Below are 14,102 nucleotides of genomic sequence, written 5' to 3' on the forward strand. Positions count from 1 at the left end.
GACTGGCCGACTGTTGCCTACAAGGCAGTACGAGGAGCGGGCTATGATCGAGGGACACGTGATCAGCATGTCACCCACCCTCTAGCCGTTATTGCCAGTAGACGAATCCAAACGGCGCTGCTGTTTCTTTCGGTCGTAACTTATATGTACGTACCATACCAGGCACGCGCATATTTCGCTACCACAGACTGCTAGTAAGCTTAGTTTTGCAGGATCTTGAACGTATTCTAAAAAATAATTGCATTTGAAAATGAAATTGATTCAATACCGTAGCTCTCTTACATCAGATCTACGTAACGCGATTTTCCGTAGTGGACTAAAGTTGCCGCGTACACTCAAGAAACAATAACCTTTTGAATGTTAACCTCAGGCGTGCATGAACATTCCATCTACCAAAACATTACTTATGTTGGCCATCGCATTTTCATGCTAATATAAAATGAAATGTGAAAACCGCTGTAACAGATTTCTTAGGCTGTTTGCTCCAAGGAGCCGTAAATTCAAATATCAGCCACAGCTAATACCAGGTAACCTTACACTTTCATTCAATAAAGATTCATGTAGACATGAAGGTGAACTAGTAAGAATTAAAGGAATTGCAAAATTCGTGTGTCTGAAGTGCAGTTTCTAATGAAGTTTGAATGTTTTCGTAACCCATGTTAACTGCTGTTGTATTTACAATACAGAAGATAATGGGCATCCCCTTATTTATCCATGTTAAGCACACTTTCTCGTTTTTAACGTCACACATTGCAACTATCGAACTGAACGTTAAAGTTAATCCACATGTTGCTATTAAAGTTTAAAACAAATTCACTCTCTTATATAACTCATAATTACAAATATAATTCTCAGACATCAGTCAAAATGCTGATCACTTAACGGGGACATTGCAAATACGGGAATCAAAGTAATTTGTATCTAACTTATTTATGTTTTCTGACGTCATCTAGTTTCTAATACAGCGGAAAACAAACTCCATGCCATGACAATGAAAACAGCGCTAAACTCTACGTGGTGAGGGACCAGAGGGACATGAGGGGAAAAGGCTACTCCAAATATTTATTTCAAGTATATATAAAAAAAACAAGTTGGTCTTTATTTAGTAACTAGCTACAAACACGAGGTACGTCGGATGTGGTAACAATGTGGAATTAAAATGGCAGTCGCCTTGTGCCTGCTTTCTCAGGAGAGGCGCGGGGTTCGGGAAGCAAGAGTCCAGAGTCCTTACCCAGAAGGGTTCACCCGCACCCGGAGGCTGCGAACACGAACTGCTGTCGCCCTGACTCACAGTACTACGGTCATCGCTCTCCTCATCGGACCACTGTTCCGTCGCCTTGCTTCTGTGACTCTTCCGCTGCGCCTTTTCCTCGTCTTCCTTCTCGAAGGAAGATATTCGAACAGACCTTTTACTCTTCTTCCGCGGTTCACTTTTCTCAGTAGCGAACGTTTTATCGTGGAAATCTCCCGTGTAAACTTCCTCGGTCGCACTTTCATCCTCACCCATCGCCTCCAGCTCTTCTTCCACTTTACGTCTCATATCGCCATGTGGTCCGACTTGGTCGTCCACATCATAATGTCGATGTTTATCACTTCCGAGAGGTTTTTGCTGCGCAGTCTGTTCGAGGGAGGTAGTTGGCCTCTTTCCTTCTTTCTCCATAACGAGTGAATGATTTTTCGTTTTACTTGTGTGTGTCGATTCATTTACTTCGGGGTCGGTAATGGAATGACAGTTTTTTGTAGACGTATTTACATATGGAATGTCTTGTTCCGGTGGTCCAGCCACGTTTGTTTCCGGTCCTCTAGCCAGTGGTCCATCGTTTTGTTTCTCTAGACTTTCCGCCGCTTTGGTGTCCAGCATAGCGGACAGGCCAGCGTCCTCCGAGGATTCTTGCCTCTCCTCTCGTTCGCAGTTCCAGGGGTCGGGGCAATCGTCGTGAGTCTCTGCTGGCATCGTGCTACGCCTCGTTCTAGTTCCGACCGACGAGCTCCTGAGAGGCTTCTCGTCTGACGTGTCCACCAAGTCGCAAGACACGTCGCCACTGGAAGCCCTCCGCTTGTCCGCTGACGGGGGCCAGAGGTGAGCTGTCGACGTACTCGGCGTTCCAGAAGCTCTCCTGAACAGAGGCTGCGGCGTAAAGGAAGGCCAGCTGATGTCCACGTTCTTTGGAAGTTTCTTCGGCAGTGAGCGCTGCGGAGATCGATGAGGAGAACGGGATGGAGAGCGCTTTTGGAAGAGAGCATCCGCCTCGGCCCATGTCTGGCTGGCGCGGGACATTCTCTGTGTTTCCGTTTTCGATGCTCCCTCTTTCTCACGGCTCTCGGAGTCTCCTGGTTCACTGCGTCGATCTCCGTCCTCCACACGTGAAGATGCATGTTCGACATGAGAAGGAACTTTGGAGCGTTCCTCAGATACGCTCACATTCGTATTTGGTACATCAGACTCTGTGCCTGCGGAAGAAAGGATACCGACAGACGCGTTCGTACTCGTTTCGCTAACTCCACCTCTAATTTCCTCCACTGTGAACACACGGTCGACGGTATCCTTTGGCGGAGACCTGATAGTCCTACACTCCTGCAGCTCAGTGTCCTCGTCATCTGTCGGCGCCTTGTAGTGAAGCAGTGGAGGTCTCGGTTTCGTACGGCAGGTCGGTGTAACGTCGCTTTCGCACAAAGTTCGTTCACCGACGGACCAGTTTTCTGAAATGTTATCATTCTCGTCAAGTATATCACGTCTTTGATCAGAATTATCAGCAACTCCCAGTTCAGAGGTATTATCTGCTACGCGGGCGATAGCCCCGAAAGAGAAATGGTTTTCGTGTAGTTGCAGTCCCGTGACGCTGTCGCTGTCTTTCTCGCCTTTCGCGGGCGGCTCTTGTTGCTCTTCTTCTGGTTCCTGGGCCAATTCTTGGATGGTGGGGAGAGTGTCGAGGAGCAATTCTGCACAGCAGCTGACGTCACTGCAGTGTCCTTCGCGTCCGCATCCACCACCACCGCCGCCGCTGCCGCCAACGTCGTCGGCGTCGGCGTCGGCGTCGTTTCTGTGGTTCGGCTGTTTCCGCCGGTGCTCGGATAGCATCGGGGTCAGCCCGTACTTGGACACCGACTCATCGCTGCAATAGTAGGCGCCCAGAGACCTAACACTGCCGCTGTCGTCCGAAGACGAGGACGACGATCCGGCGGTGCACTTGGCGTCGCCGTCGGCGCAGCTGGCGACCGGAAGCGGCAGGTAGCCGGCGCGGAAGTGGCGCCAGCAGGCGAGCGCCTCCAGCACGCCGACGCACGTCACGAGCAGGGACAGCATGAGCCCCATGGCGGCAGCGCAGCGCGTTACGGAAGGCCCATATCTCTCTCGCAGACTGGCGGCCGCTGCCCGAGGCACCTGGGCCCGGCCCGGGCGAGCGCCGAGCGGGCACCTTGAGGCCGGTATTCTTAGCCCGCCCGACCGCCGGCGATGGATGGCCGCTTATAATTGTGATAGCACCGCCCGATGGCGCGCGAACCGCCGCGCTCACTCTGATTGGCGGCCTGCCCACTCGGTCGTCGGAGTCCGCCAGCACATGTGAACGAGGACCTAGCCACTTGGAGTGAGTCCTTCCATGCGACACGTTGGGCGATTTGGCGGAGACCTCGGTTGTAGTAGCCTACACTGTGGCTGTTCAGTAACCGTGATACCACGAAAACCACCTCTTCGTCCTTCTGGAAATGACTTCCAGATAATAGTTTCCTCATCCGTGGGAAGAGAGAGGGGTCACGGAAGAATGCAGGAGGAAGGGGGGAAAGGGCGGGGGGAGTAATTTGACAACCGACAGAAACAGTATGTGAAGAATGAGTTGGGGCTTTATCGAGGACCATGAACATCCACTCGTACTGCAGTCTCGATTCGGCTGCGTTTTCGAATGGGTTTGAGCAGTTGCGTAATCCTGTGGATGGCTACCATTGTCATATTCAAAATGCCCTGCAAGATGTTGAAAACTGATCCATGATGGATTTTCACTTCTTCCACGATCGCTTCGACTATGGTACGCAACTCTTCGAGCACCAGGACCTCGATTTCTCTTGTGAGTCCTGGTTCTGCACAAAGAGATGGGCTGCCACTTTAGCCTTCCTCATTCAGACACCCGTGCCCACAATGGAAGCGCATGCGCCACCAGACCACTTTGTCGTATGATGAGGCACTGTTGCTGAACACTTCCACCAGCCAAGCACGACCGAGCGGGGTGGCGCAGTGGGTAGCACACTGGACTGGCATTCGGGAGGTGGTGGTGGTGGTGGTGGTGGTGGTTAGTGTTTAACGTCCCGTCGACAACGAGGTCATTAGAGACGGAGCGCAAGCGCGGGTTAGGGAAGCATTGGGAAGGAAATCGGCCGTGCCCTTTCAAAGGAACCATCCCGGCATTTGGCTGAAACGATTTAGGGAAATCACGGAAAACCTAAATCAGGATGGCCGGAGACGGGATTGAACCGTCGTCCTCCAGAATGCGAGTCCAGTGTGCTAACCACTGCGCCACCTCGTACGACGGTTGACAACAGCGTCGAGCCATCCTGATTTAGGTTTTCCGTGATTTCTGTAAACTGCTTGACAAATGCCTGGACGGTTCCTTTGAAGGGGTACCGCTAACTTCCTTCCCTATCCTTCCCTAATCCGATGGGACCGATGACCTCGCCGTTTGGTCCCGTCCCCCCAGCCAACCAAGCATGTATTGTTGCAGCATTGTTCCCTCAAATGCGGATGATTATCGCACAATCCTCACTTTATTCATGAGCTGTGACGTTTTGCTTTGGCTACTCTAGCGGTATACTATGGTACTTCAGTGTGTACTAAGACTGCAGACATGAATCCTCAAAGAAACAAAGAATTAGTTGCCTAACTTCATTGTTTCGAGGTTATAATTAAAATTTTATGACACCACGTATATTGGACATGTATTCTGGACGAGAGTTAAATTAAACCATCATACAGGAACACCGATTTAAGATTTTCTTATTCATGTTTTCCCAAAGGGAAGGGCTGGCCAGGAAGTTTCCTTCAAAGACTTCAACAGATTTTTTTTCTATCCTCGAGGAAGAGTAAGAGATTAGTGTTTAACGTCCAGATGATAACGAGGCAATTAGAGAAGGAGCACAAACTCGGATTAGGAAAGGACGGAGAAGGAAATTTGACGTACCCTTTCAAAAGAGCAATCCTATTTGCCGTAAGTGATTTAGGGAAATAAATCGCGGAAAACCCAAACCTGTATGTGCGAACACGGGTTTGAAGGATCGCCCTCCCGAGTGCGAGTCCAGCGTGCTAACCACTGCGCTACCTCACTCTGTTTTTTTGGTTTTTTTTGTTTTTCTTTTCATCCTTGCCTAATCCGAATTAATGGTTCGTCCTTTACGATGTCGGTTGTGTACTTGCCTTTCAGTTCCTCTCCATATCTAGCTATTACTTAATATGGATATTCAGTATCCTAATGTCAGCCGGCCGGAGTGGCCGTGCGGTTGTGGCACTACAGTCTGGAACCGAGCGGCCGCTACGGTCGCAGGTTCGAATCCTGCCTCGGGCATGGATGTGTGTGATGTCCTTAGGTTAGTTAGGTTTAATTAGTTCTAAGTTCTAGGCGACTGATGACCTCAGAAGTTAAGTCGCATAGCTCTCAGAGCCATTTGAACCGTACTAATGTCACCTGATACTATTCGTAATGACGTGTAGTACTATCGTCTTCTCTGTTTTCGCTCTTGTCAGACTGAGATCTGTTTTGTGCCAATATCTCCAGCGCAGCCAATGTGGAAGACTAAGAGCCGTTGGGTACGTTAACGATATCGCTTCCGTCATTTGCAAGATACCTCTATCGAGACAATAGAAGATCTTAAATTGTGATCGTAGCAAATCCTATAATGCAAGTATTTCCGTGTACCAATAAATTAGCTGATTCACCAGCGCACGACGGTTCAATCCCGCGTCCGGCAATCCTGATTTAGGTTTTCCGTGGTTTCCCTAAATCGCTCCAGACAAATGCCGGGATGGTTCCTTTAAAAGGGCACGGCCGACTTCCTTCTCCGACCTTCTCTAATCTGATGAGACCGATGACCTCGCAGTTTGGTCTCTTCCCCCAAAACAACACCAACTCGGCTCACGTCCTTGGCACAGACTTCAGACACTTCCCTTATGAATCTTTGGAGTAGACGGGAGCAGCGGAACATGGTACGAAAAGCCGATCTCTCTCTCTCTCTCTCTCTCTCTCTCTCTCGAAGACATGTAAACAGCAACTATACTCGCTGGTCTTTTCCACGCTATATACAGTAATGATATTACGAACATTATTTTGTCAATGTGAAGTAAGAACATCTCCTTTCTTTCATTTTATCAGTAGAAACTGCAGACAACATGCATTAGAGATGCATCTACGGTTTTTACTGGAGGAAAAATAAGCGAGTAATTCAGACAGGCGTTACAGAAGTTTCTGCGTAAGCCTCGTGTCCATTGGCAAAAAATGCAATATTCACACGAAACTGTCGCTTCCGGCATCTGCTGTATATTAGTAGTACACTGCAGCTTCTTTCTTATCAAAGGAAAATCTTGTCCATTTTATTCGGTTAATATGCACTAACGCATATATGGCTGGTGTTGAAAAGTAATGGCGAGGTGGTGATTACCGTCAAAGTGATTAGCCCGAGTCGTAAATACGTAAGCAACCTGCTTATCAAGGAGCGTTTCCTAATCTTCAGATCACGCGACAGTACTATTTATAAAAGGAAAATCTGTAAGTGATATACTGCAGAGTGTTAGCATAGACAACGTCAACAATGATCAAGCTCAACGACACTACGGTATTTCTCCTTAGGAGCAAACTAAATATACGTACACTAGTACTGTGTCTGGCTACTTTCTCAATATTATCCACAATAATCGTAAGCTTAACACAGCGTTAAATGAACTTTTTAGAACTGCGTTGCAGTGCACAACTATAAATACCAGTCAAAGAAACGTCTGAATAAAGAAAAGGAAAACGAACTTCCGGAATAGCTGTTGCTAATCGTATGTGTTCGCTGCTGAGTATTCCAGAACACTCACAGAATCGATTCGGTAATCCCAAGCAAGTTTCGCTACTCGACCGTTTTCTTTCCCATTGGCAATCCGTCAGTGATTTACACTCGATTAGAATGTTTTGTATACCAACCCACTATTCTGAGTTACATTTCGCTATTCCCTGAATTTTATCCCCAACGTACGAATACTAGGTCGCTGAACAGAAGACATAATATACGTTAAAACTCTGTTTACAAGTTGCAAATAAGAAATGATATACAAGCTTCCATGCTGCAACATTTGTCGTAATGTAATTTTAATTAATTACAAACCTTAATTTATCTGTCAAATAATAAATATAAATAAACATCGCAGACGTCTTGGGTGGAATATTTAAAACTTCTACGCCGTGGCAGCAGTAAGAAATAAAAACAGATATTGTCGAAGGTGTGAACGATAAATTGATCAGGGATCGGTACGACACACCAGAATAACAGTTTAAAGTAGGTTCTCTATTTACTGCACAAAAATATGAGATCGTATGTAACGTTTAATTAGAGAGATTACTTATAAGTAATAAAATGGCTCACGGCTTACAAGTTGACGACATAGTTATACGCTAGTAATGCTCCCAGAGTCTACATTACCTGCAAGTTTTCTTTCCAAACCCGATAACAGTATTCTTTGCAAAGAAATACTGGGTACTCTGAGATTTGACACTTTATACCTAATAACGATATGTGAAGAATACTTGGAAACTGATAGGCGACTCCCATATCAAGCTGCGACAGAACACAAGTCTTATTTCCTGCAACAGATATATGAGTAGAACGGACCTGGAAATGTTATTTTCAAAGCAGACTAGCAAAATACCAACATTGTGTGTCATCATCGCCAGACTATTTCTCAATCCTGCAACGAGGAGAGATGCATCCTAAGCTAAAAAAAAAATGTTCAAATGTGTGTGAAATCTTATGGGACTTAACTGCTAAGGTCATTAGTCCCTAAGCTTACACACTACAAAAGCTAAATTATCCTAAGGACAAACACACACACACCCATGCCCGAGGGAGGACTCGAACCTCCGGAGGGACCAGCCGCACAGCATCCGAAGCTAAGATTTTTTTTAAATACTTCCGAATAAAATGAGGGTTTCAAGTGCATCAGTAATGTGGTATCGGTTTTCTCTTCAAAATAAAATTTTCTTCTCGTCGTAATACTGTAAGTTATGGACTTAAAACATTATCATAGCAACAGTACCAACATATAAATTTAGTATTTTTGCTTCACACTCCTATCTATAATTTTTCTGCTGTTTAGCAAATTAATAATCACACCTGTTCCCATTGATTCTGTGTATTTGTCACGTTTCGCAGATTCTGATTACTCACTAATAAAAAACTGATTCTGTGAAATGAACAAAGTTGCAACCGCCATTATACGGCCTACGCGCCAACATTCGGAAGTGTATTGTGTTCTGAGTGGCCGAGATCCGCAGCCTACGCGGTATTCGAATTCGTCTGTAGGTGTACACGTGTTTGGCGCTGGTTTGTTTACAACATTAGGCGAAATCTGTGGTAAGTTCTATGGAACCAAACAACTGAGGTCATCGATCCCTAATCTTACGCACTACTTAACCTAACTTATACTAACTAACGCTAAGGACAACACACACACACCCATGCCCGAGGAAGGACTCGAAACCCCGACGGTGGTAGCCGCGCTGAGCGTGACAAGCTGCCTCGGATCGCGTGGCACATTAGGCGATTCGCATTGGTTGAGCACGTCAGTATATTTCAAGCATCAGAGGCTATTTCTACGTGCATGAATACTTATTGTTCAACAACATTGGTATTATATACTTGGAACAACTATATTTAATGCTAAAGAATCCTCGAGTTTTGAATGTTCCAGTATAGGTACAGTGAGAGTGTATGACTACAGTTTTACTGCTTTTGAGCTGTACGGGAAATTTTATTTTATTTTATTTTGGGTTAGAATCCCACCCATGGGATTCTTCACTGTCAACAAACAGATTCATTCAATGTGACACAGCGAGATTATGTCATCACTTAATTACAGCCATTTGCACTATTTGAATTCAGGTCGACCATTCCCATTGTGTTACAAGCAGACAATTGTCTCTGCGAAGAGGGTTCAACTGCCTAGTATTTACCGTAAAAGAGTGTGTGTGTGTGTGTGTGTGTGTGTGTGTGTGTGTGTGTGTGTGTGTCAGAGCAACGAGCACGAAGCGATGGCGTCTACGTACTACAGAACCAACTGGGTCACGTAATTCCTGGACAGAACAGCATCAGAGTGGCTTTGCTGGTGCCCGGGCTGTACGAATGTGGAACGTGTTAGAGAATCTCCAGTCTACAGCGCAGCGCCTAATGTGGAGCGACGCGACACGATCCCCGGGCCACGCCTTGTGGTATCCCGACACAAGTGTGGAGGCCTGTCTCGCGACAGCTGCCTTCTGTCTCTCTGCCCCACCGTGCCCAAAGCGGACGCTCCGTTCCGCAACTTCTGCGCCGGCGCGGCTGCTCAAGACAACCAACCAACCGGCCAATTGAATTAGACACAAGGACACAGTATTTCAGTGGCTTTCTAGTGCAAACCGAGCTTATCGGAAAATCAGTGGACACCCCGAGTCTCAGTGGCACTCATCTTATAGTCAGTCGGGTCCAAATATGCGGCTGGCCTCTGTGGCCGAGCGGTTCTAGGCGCTTCAGTGTTGGACCGCGCGACCGCTACGGTTGCAGGTTCGAATCCTGCCTAGGGTATGGATGCGTGTGATGTCCTTAGGTCAGTTAGGTTTAAGTAGTTCCAATTCTAGGGGACTGGTGACCTCATATGTTAAGTCCCATAGTGCTCAGAGCCATTTGAAACAAATATGCGAAAGTCTGCTTAGGGAAGCTCAAAACTAGTGATTATCTTTTGTCGAGCAGAGTTTCTGATAGGCATTTTCGCCTTTGACGGTTAGCTTACTTCAGTTACCGCGATTACAGTATACATGACAGGTGCGTTTTCAAATGGAAAATTTAGTAATAAAAATTTAACATCCTCTGGTCCAGTAGTGTTGCCTACCAAACGAGATTTTATATACACCAGAGGATGTTTACGTTTTTTTACACGTTCGTAGGCACGGAATCAGCCATTCTATTGTTGAAAGCGGAATTGCGGTAACGGAAATAAATCTGATTGTCAAAGGTCATAATGTCGTCTTCAAAAAATGGAAATGAATGCCGCATTCAGAAGTTTATCAATGTGCCTGCTGCTGACTGCCACTATGACCATGAGGCACAGACACTGAACCTGTATCAAGTGCATCATTTCGGGGAAGGATATGGACATTCAGACAATAATAAGTGAGAGAAAAGCGAAGCATCTGATGATGTTATACTAACCATGATATGAAAATCCATCTCCAATTTGATATCAAGATTACTCTACGAATGATGACGTAGTCAAATTATTTTCGTGGTTTTCTTGCTGTAGGAATCTTAACGCCAATATCATCTTTGATTATATGACCTACACAGGTACCTCATAATTATCAACAGCTCTCGTAATGCCAGTGTCAATGTGTAACCCATGAGATATTGTAAACTGGTGTGGTGGGCATTTGAAGTGTGGTAGGCAAAATATACAGTTTATGCCAGTTAGAGAAAGTACCGGTCATATTCTGTTGAAAATGCTTGCCAACAAAATGAGCAAGTAAGCTAAACGACATAACAGTTAAAATGACTATGAAATTCCACAGTGTATGAGGCTCCACAGCCAGTTTTCTTTTCTAAGGACCTCGACATCGATGGAACGATGAAGCCGTAACTTTCGCTCCATTTCTTCCTTACGAACTAAATCCGCTTATGCATCTTAGCAAATGAATGCGTGTTGTCGGAAGCAGCTTCAACTTGTACGATATTTTCGGAATGTGAATTTTGCTCATCACCAAAAGAAATATCTCATTTAAACAGTGATCAGTGCTTCTGTAACACACTGAACATTTGAGTGTTTCTGAAAGTTTTCCACAGAACTATTAGATGCATGAAGGACGTTTATAGCCAACAAACAAGGTGCGTTAGTTTCAATTTCGTTTACGCCGATTACGTAAAACGAAGTTAACGCTTGGTGACACTCTGGGTCCACATCTGGACAGGGAAATAAACTTTCAGCACAGCGCAACGGACGTATGTTGTACTACACATAACTCGATTAACCTCTGATTAAGCGTCGATCGTTGCGACTGCAGAAGTACGTTGCGCATTACGTGCCATTGCTATACAGCAATAAGCATTATTCCCAGAGCTATGCTATTTTGGTATGGAACCATATGCTGTATTTATATTGCCCTGGGGAATACCTCCACCGAATTTATGGTATGCGATTGCAATGATTACGCTGCATCTACATAACTGTGAGTACGTTCCCTATTATCAACTGGAATGCGTCACGCGCTGCGTTAGCGCACTGGCACATGAAACATCCAGTACATTTAAATGCGCACCCAGGAGGCCGGAGTCGCTGTGGCTCATTCAGCACATATGAGAACATGCTTAGGAAACACTAGAGCAGTTTACTTCTTTTCGAACGGACGTGTTTTTTCCAACCATTCAGCGACGCTGATAACGTACCTCCGTGTTATCTCCGTTACTCACTTATAAAATATTTTGAAATAATGTTATTGTACGCAAATACAGATCGCTCGTTCAAACCTGCGCCGTTTGAAAATATCTCCCTTGCTGTCCAGTCACATTACTGTGACGACATGTCAGAAGCCTGAATTACCACATTTTGCAGCGCAGACCGTACAGGAATAGAGTAACTGAGTTCTGGAATGTACCGACAGGGATGAGGAGCGGCCATCTGCGCTAGGTTTCTCATTTGAAGACCCACTGCGCGAACAGCCCAATCGAAATGGTCCCACAGATTGTCCACTGGGTTTAAATTCGAGCAGTTTGGAGGACAGGGAAATACGGCAAACTCGTCCTGGTGCTCTCGAACCGCAAACGTACAATGTGAATTGTGTTGACACTTTACATTGTCCACCTGGTAGAGGCCATCGTGCTGAGGGAAAGTAAACTGTATGAAAGCGTGCACTTGGTCCCAAAAGCTAGGTGCACACTTGTGTTGATCCATGATGCTTTACAAAACGACAAGTCGCCCAAGGAATGCAACGAAAGCATTCCCCAGACCATGAGTGTTGCGCTGTGTTTGATTACAAACGTTACGTTTCATGTCGTACACGCCAGTAGCTGTCTGTCTGATGGAGCATAAAACGTGATTTATCTGAAAAGGCCAATTCACAAGGTAAAGAAAATGAAATTACACTATGCCGCATGTCAGTGGACATCACATTTAAATCAGTGAATCTTGCTTCGATATCATTAATCGGTTATGATATGGGTCACACGGGACATCATATTCCTGTACAAAATACACTACTGGACATTAAAATTGCTACACCAAGAAGAAATGCAGATGATAAATGGGTATTCTTTGGACAAATATATTATACTAGAATTGACATGTGATTACATTTTCACGCAATTTGGGTACATAGATCCTGAGAAATCAGTACCCACAACAACCACCTCTGGCCGTAATAACGGCCTTGATACGCCTGGTCATTGAATCAGAGCTTGGATGGCGTGTACAGGTACAGCTGCCCATGCAGCTTCAACACGATACCACAATTCATCAAGAGTAGTGACTGGCCTATTGTGACGAGCCAGTTGCTCCGCCACCATTGACCAGACGTTTTCAATTGGTGAGAGATCTAGAGAAAGTGCTGGCCAGGGCAGCAGTCCAACATTTTCTGTATCCAGAAAGGCCCGTACAGGACCCGCAACATACGGTCGTGCGTTATCCTGCTGAAATGTAGGGTTTCGCAGGTATCGAATGAAGGGTAGAGCCACGGGTCGTAACACATCTGAAATGTAACGTCCATTGTTCAAAGTGCCGTCAATGCGAACAAGAGGTGACTGAGACGTGTAATGGCACCCCATACCGTCACGCCGGGTGATATGCCAGTATGGCGATGACGAATACACGCTTCCAATGTGAGTTCATCGCGATGTCGCCAAACACGGGTGCGACCATCATGATGCTGTAAACAGAACCTGGATTAATCCGAAAATATGACGTTTTGCTATTCGTGCACCGAGGTTCATCGTTGAGAACACCATCGCAGGCGCTCCTGTCTGTGATGCAGCGTCAAGGGTAACCCCAGCCATGGTCTCCGAGCTGATAGTCCATGCTGCTGCAAACATCGTCGAACTGTTGGTGCAGATGGTTGTTGTCTTGCAAACGTCCCCATCTGTTGACTCAAGGATCGAAACGCGGCTGCACGATCCGTTACAGCCATGCGGATAAGATGCCTGTCATCGCGACTGCTAGTGATACGAGGCCGTTGGGATCCTGCACGTTCCGTATTACTGAGTCCATATTCTGCTAACAGTCATTGGATCTCGATCAACGCGAGCAGGAATGTCGCGATACGACAAACCGCAATCGTGATAGGCTACAATCTGACCTTTACCAAAGTCCGAAACGTGATGGTAGGCATTTCTCCTCCTTACACGAGGCATCACAACAACGTTTCACCAGGCAACACCTGTCAATTGCTGTCTGTGTATGAGAAATCGGTTGGAAACTTTCCTCATGTCAGCACGTTGTAGGTGTCGCCACCGGCGCCAACCTTGTGTGAATGCTCTGAAAAGCTAATCATTTGCATATCACAGCATCTTTTTCCTGTCGGTTAAATTCCGCGTCTGTAGCACGTCATCTTCGTGGTGTAGCAATTTTAATGGCCAGTAGTGTATTTTACAGCTCTTATTTATTCTAAATGTTTTGATACGTTAATTATTTCTCGCATTCCGGTAAAAGGCGCCCTTTTCGAGTATCAGGGACGACGTCGGGGATCTATCTCCGGGACAGTTGAGCAAGCTGGTTAAGCTGATCCTAGCGGGCTGGGCCACACAATTCTCGTTCCTGGCGGCTGGCTGGCACTTTTTGAGAGTGTGATGTCAGCTGCCGATTCAGTTGTGGCTGCCAGCCGGTCGGCGCGCTAAAAACACCGCCAGTGAGG

The 14,102-nt window shown here is 46.2% G+C and overlaps 1 protein-coding gene across 2 annotated transcripts in view; it reads right to left on the minus strand.

Moving 5' to 3' along the window:
* LOC126285424 (uncharacterized) overlaps positions 1–14,102 on the minus strand; it is a 1,121,207-nt gene that overhangs the window by 176,181 nt on the left and 930,924 nt on the right. The window contains exon 1 of one of the 2 annotated variants that reach the window (XM_049984793.1): positions 1,232–3,474. The exons of the other annotated variant lie outside the window; for it this stretch is intronic. Within the exon in view, the coding sequence (XP_049840750.1) occupies positions 1,232–3,313 (2,082 nt within the window). The 5' untranslated portion in view covers positions 3,314–3,474. Of the gene's footprint in view, positions 1–1,231; positions 3,475–14,102 lie in introns of those variants that run through there. 2 annotated transcript variants of the gene reach the window in all.

Source organism: Schistocerca gregaria, chromosome 8 (assembly GCF_023897955.1).
Source record: "Schistocerca gregaria isolate iqSchGreg1 chromosome 8, iqSchGreg1.2, whole genome shotgun sequence".
Classification (NCBI taxonomy): Eukaryota; Metazoa; Arthropoda; class Insecta; order Orthoptera; family Acrididae; genus Schistocerca; species Schistocerca gregaria.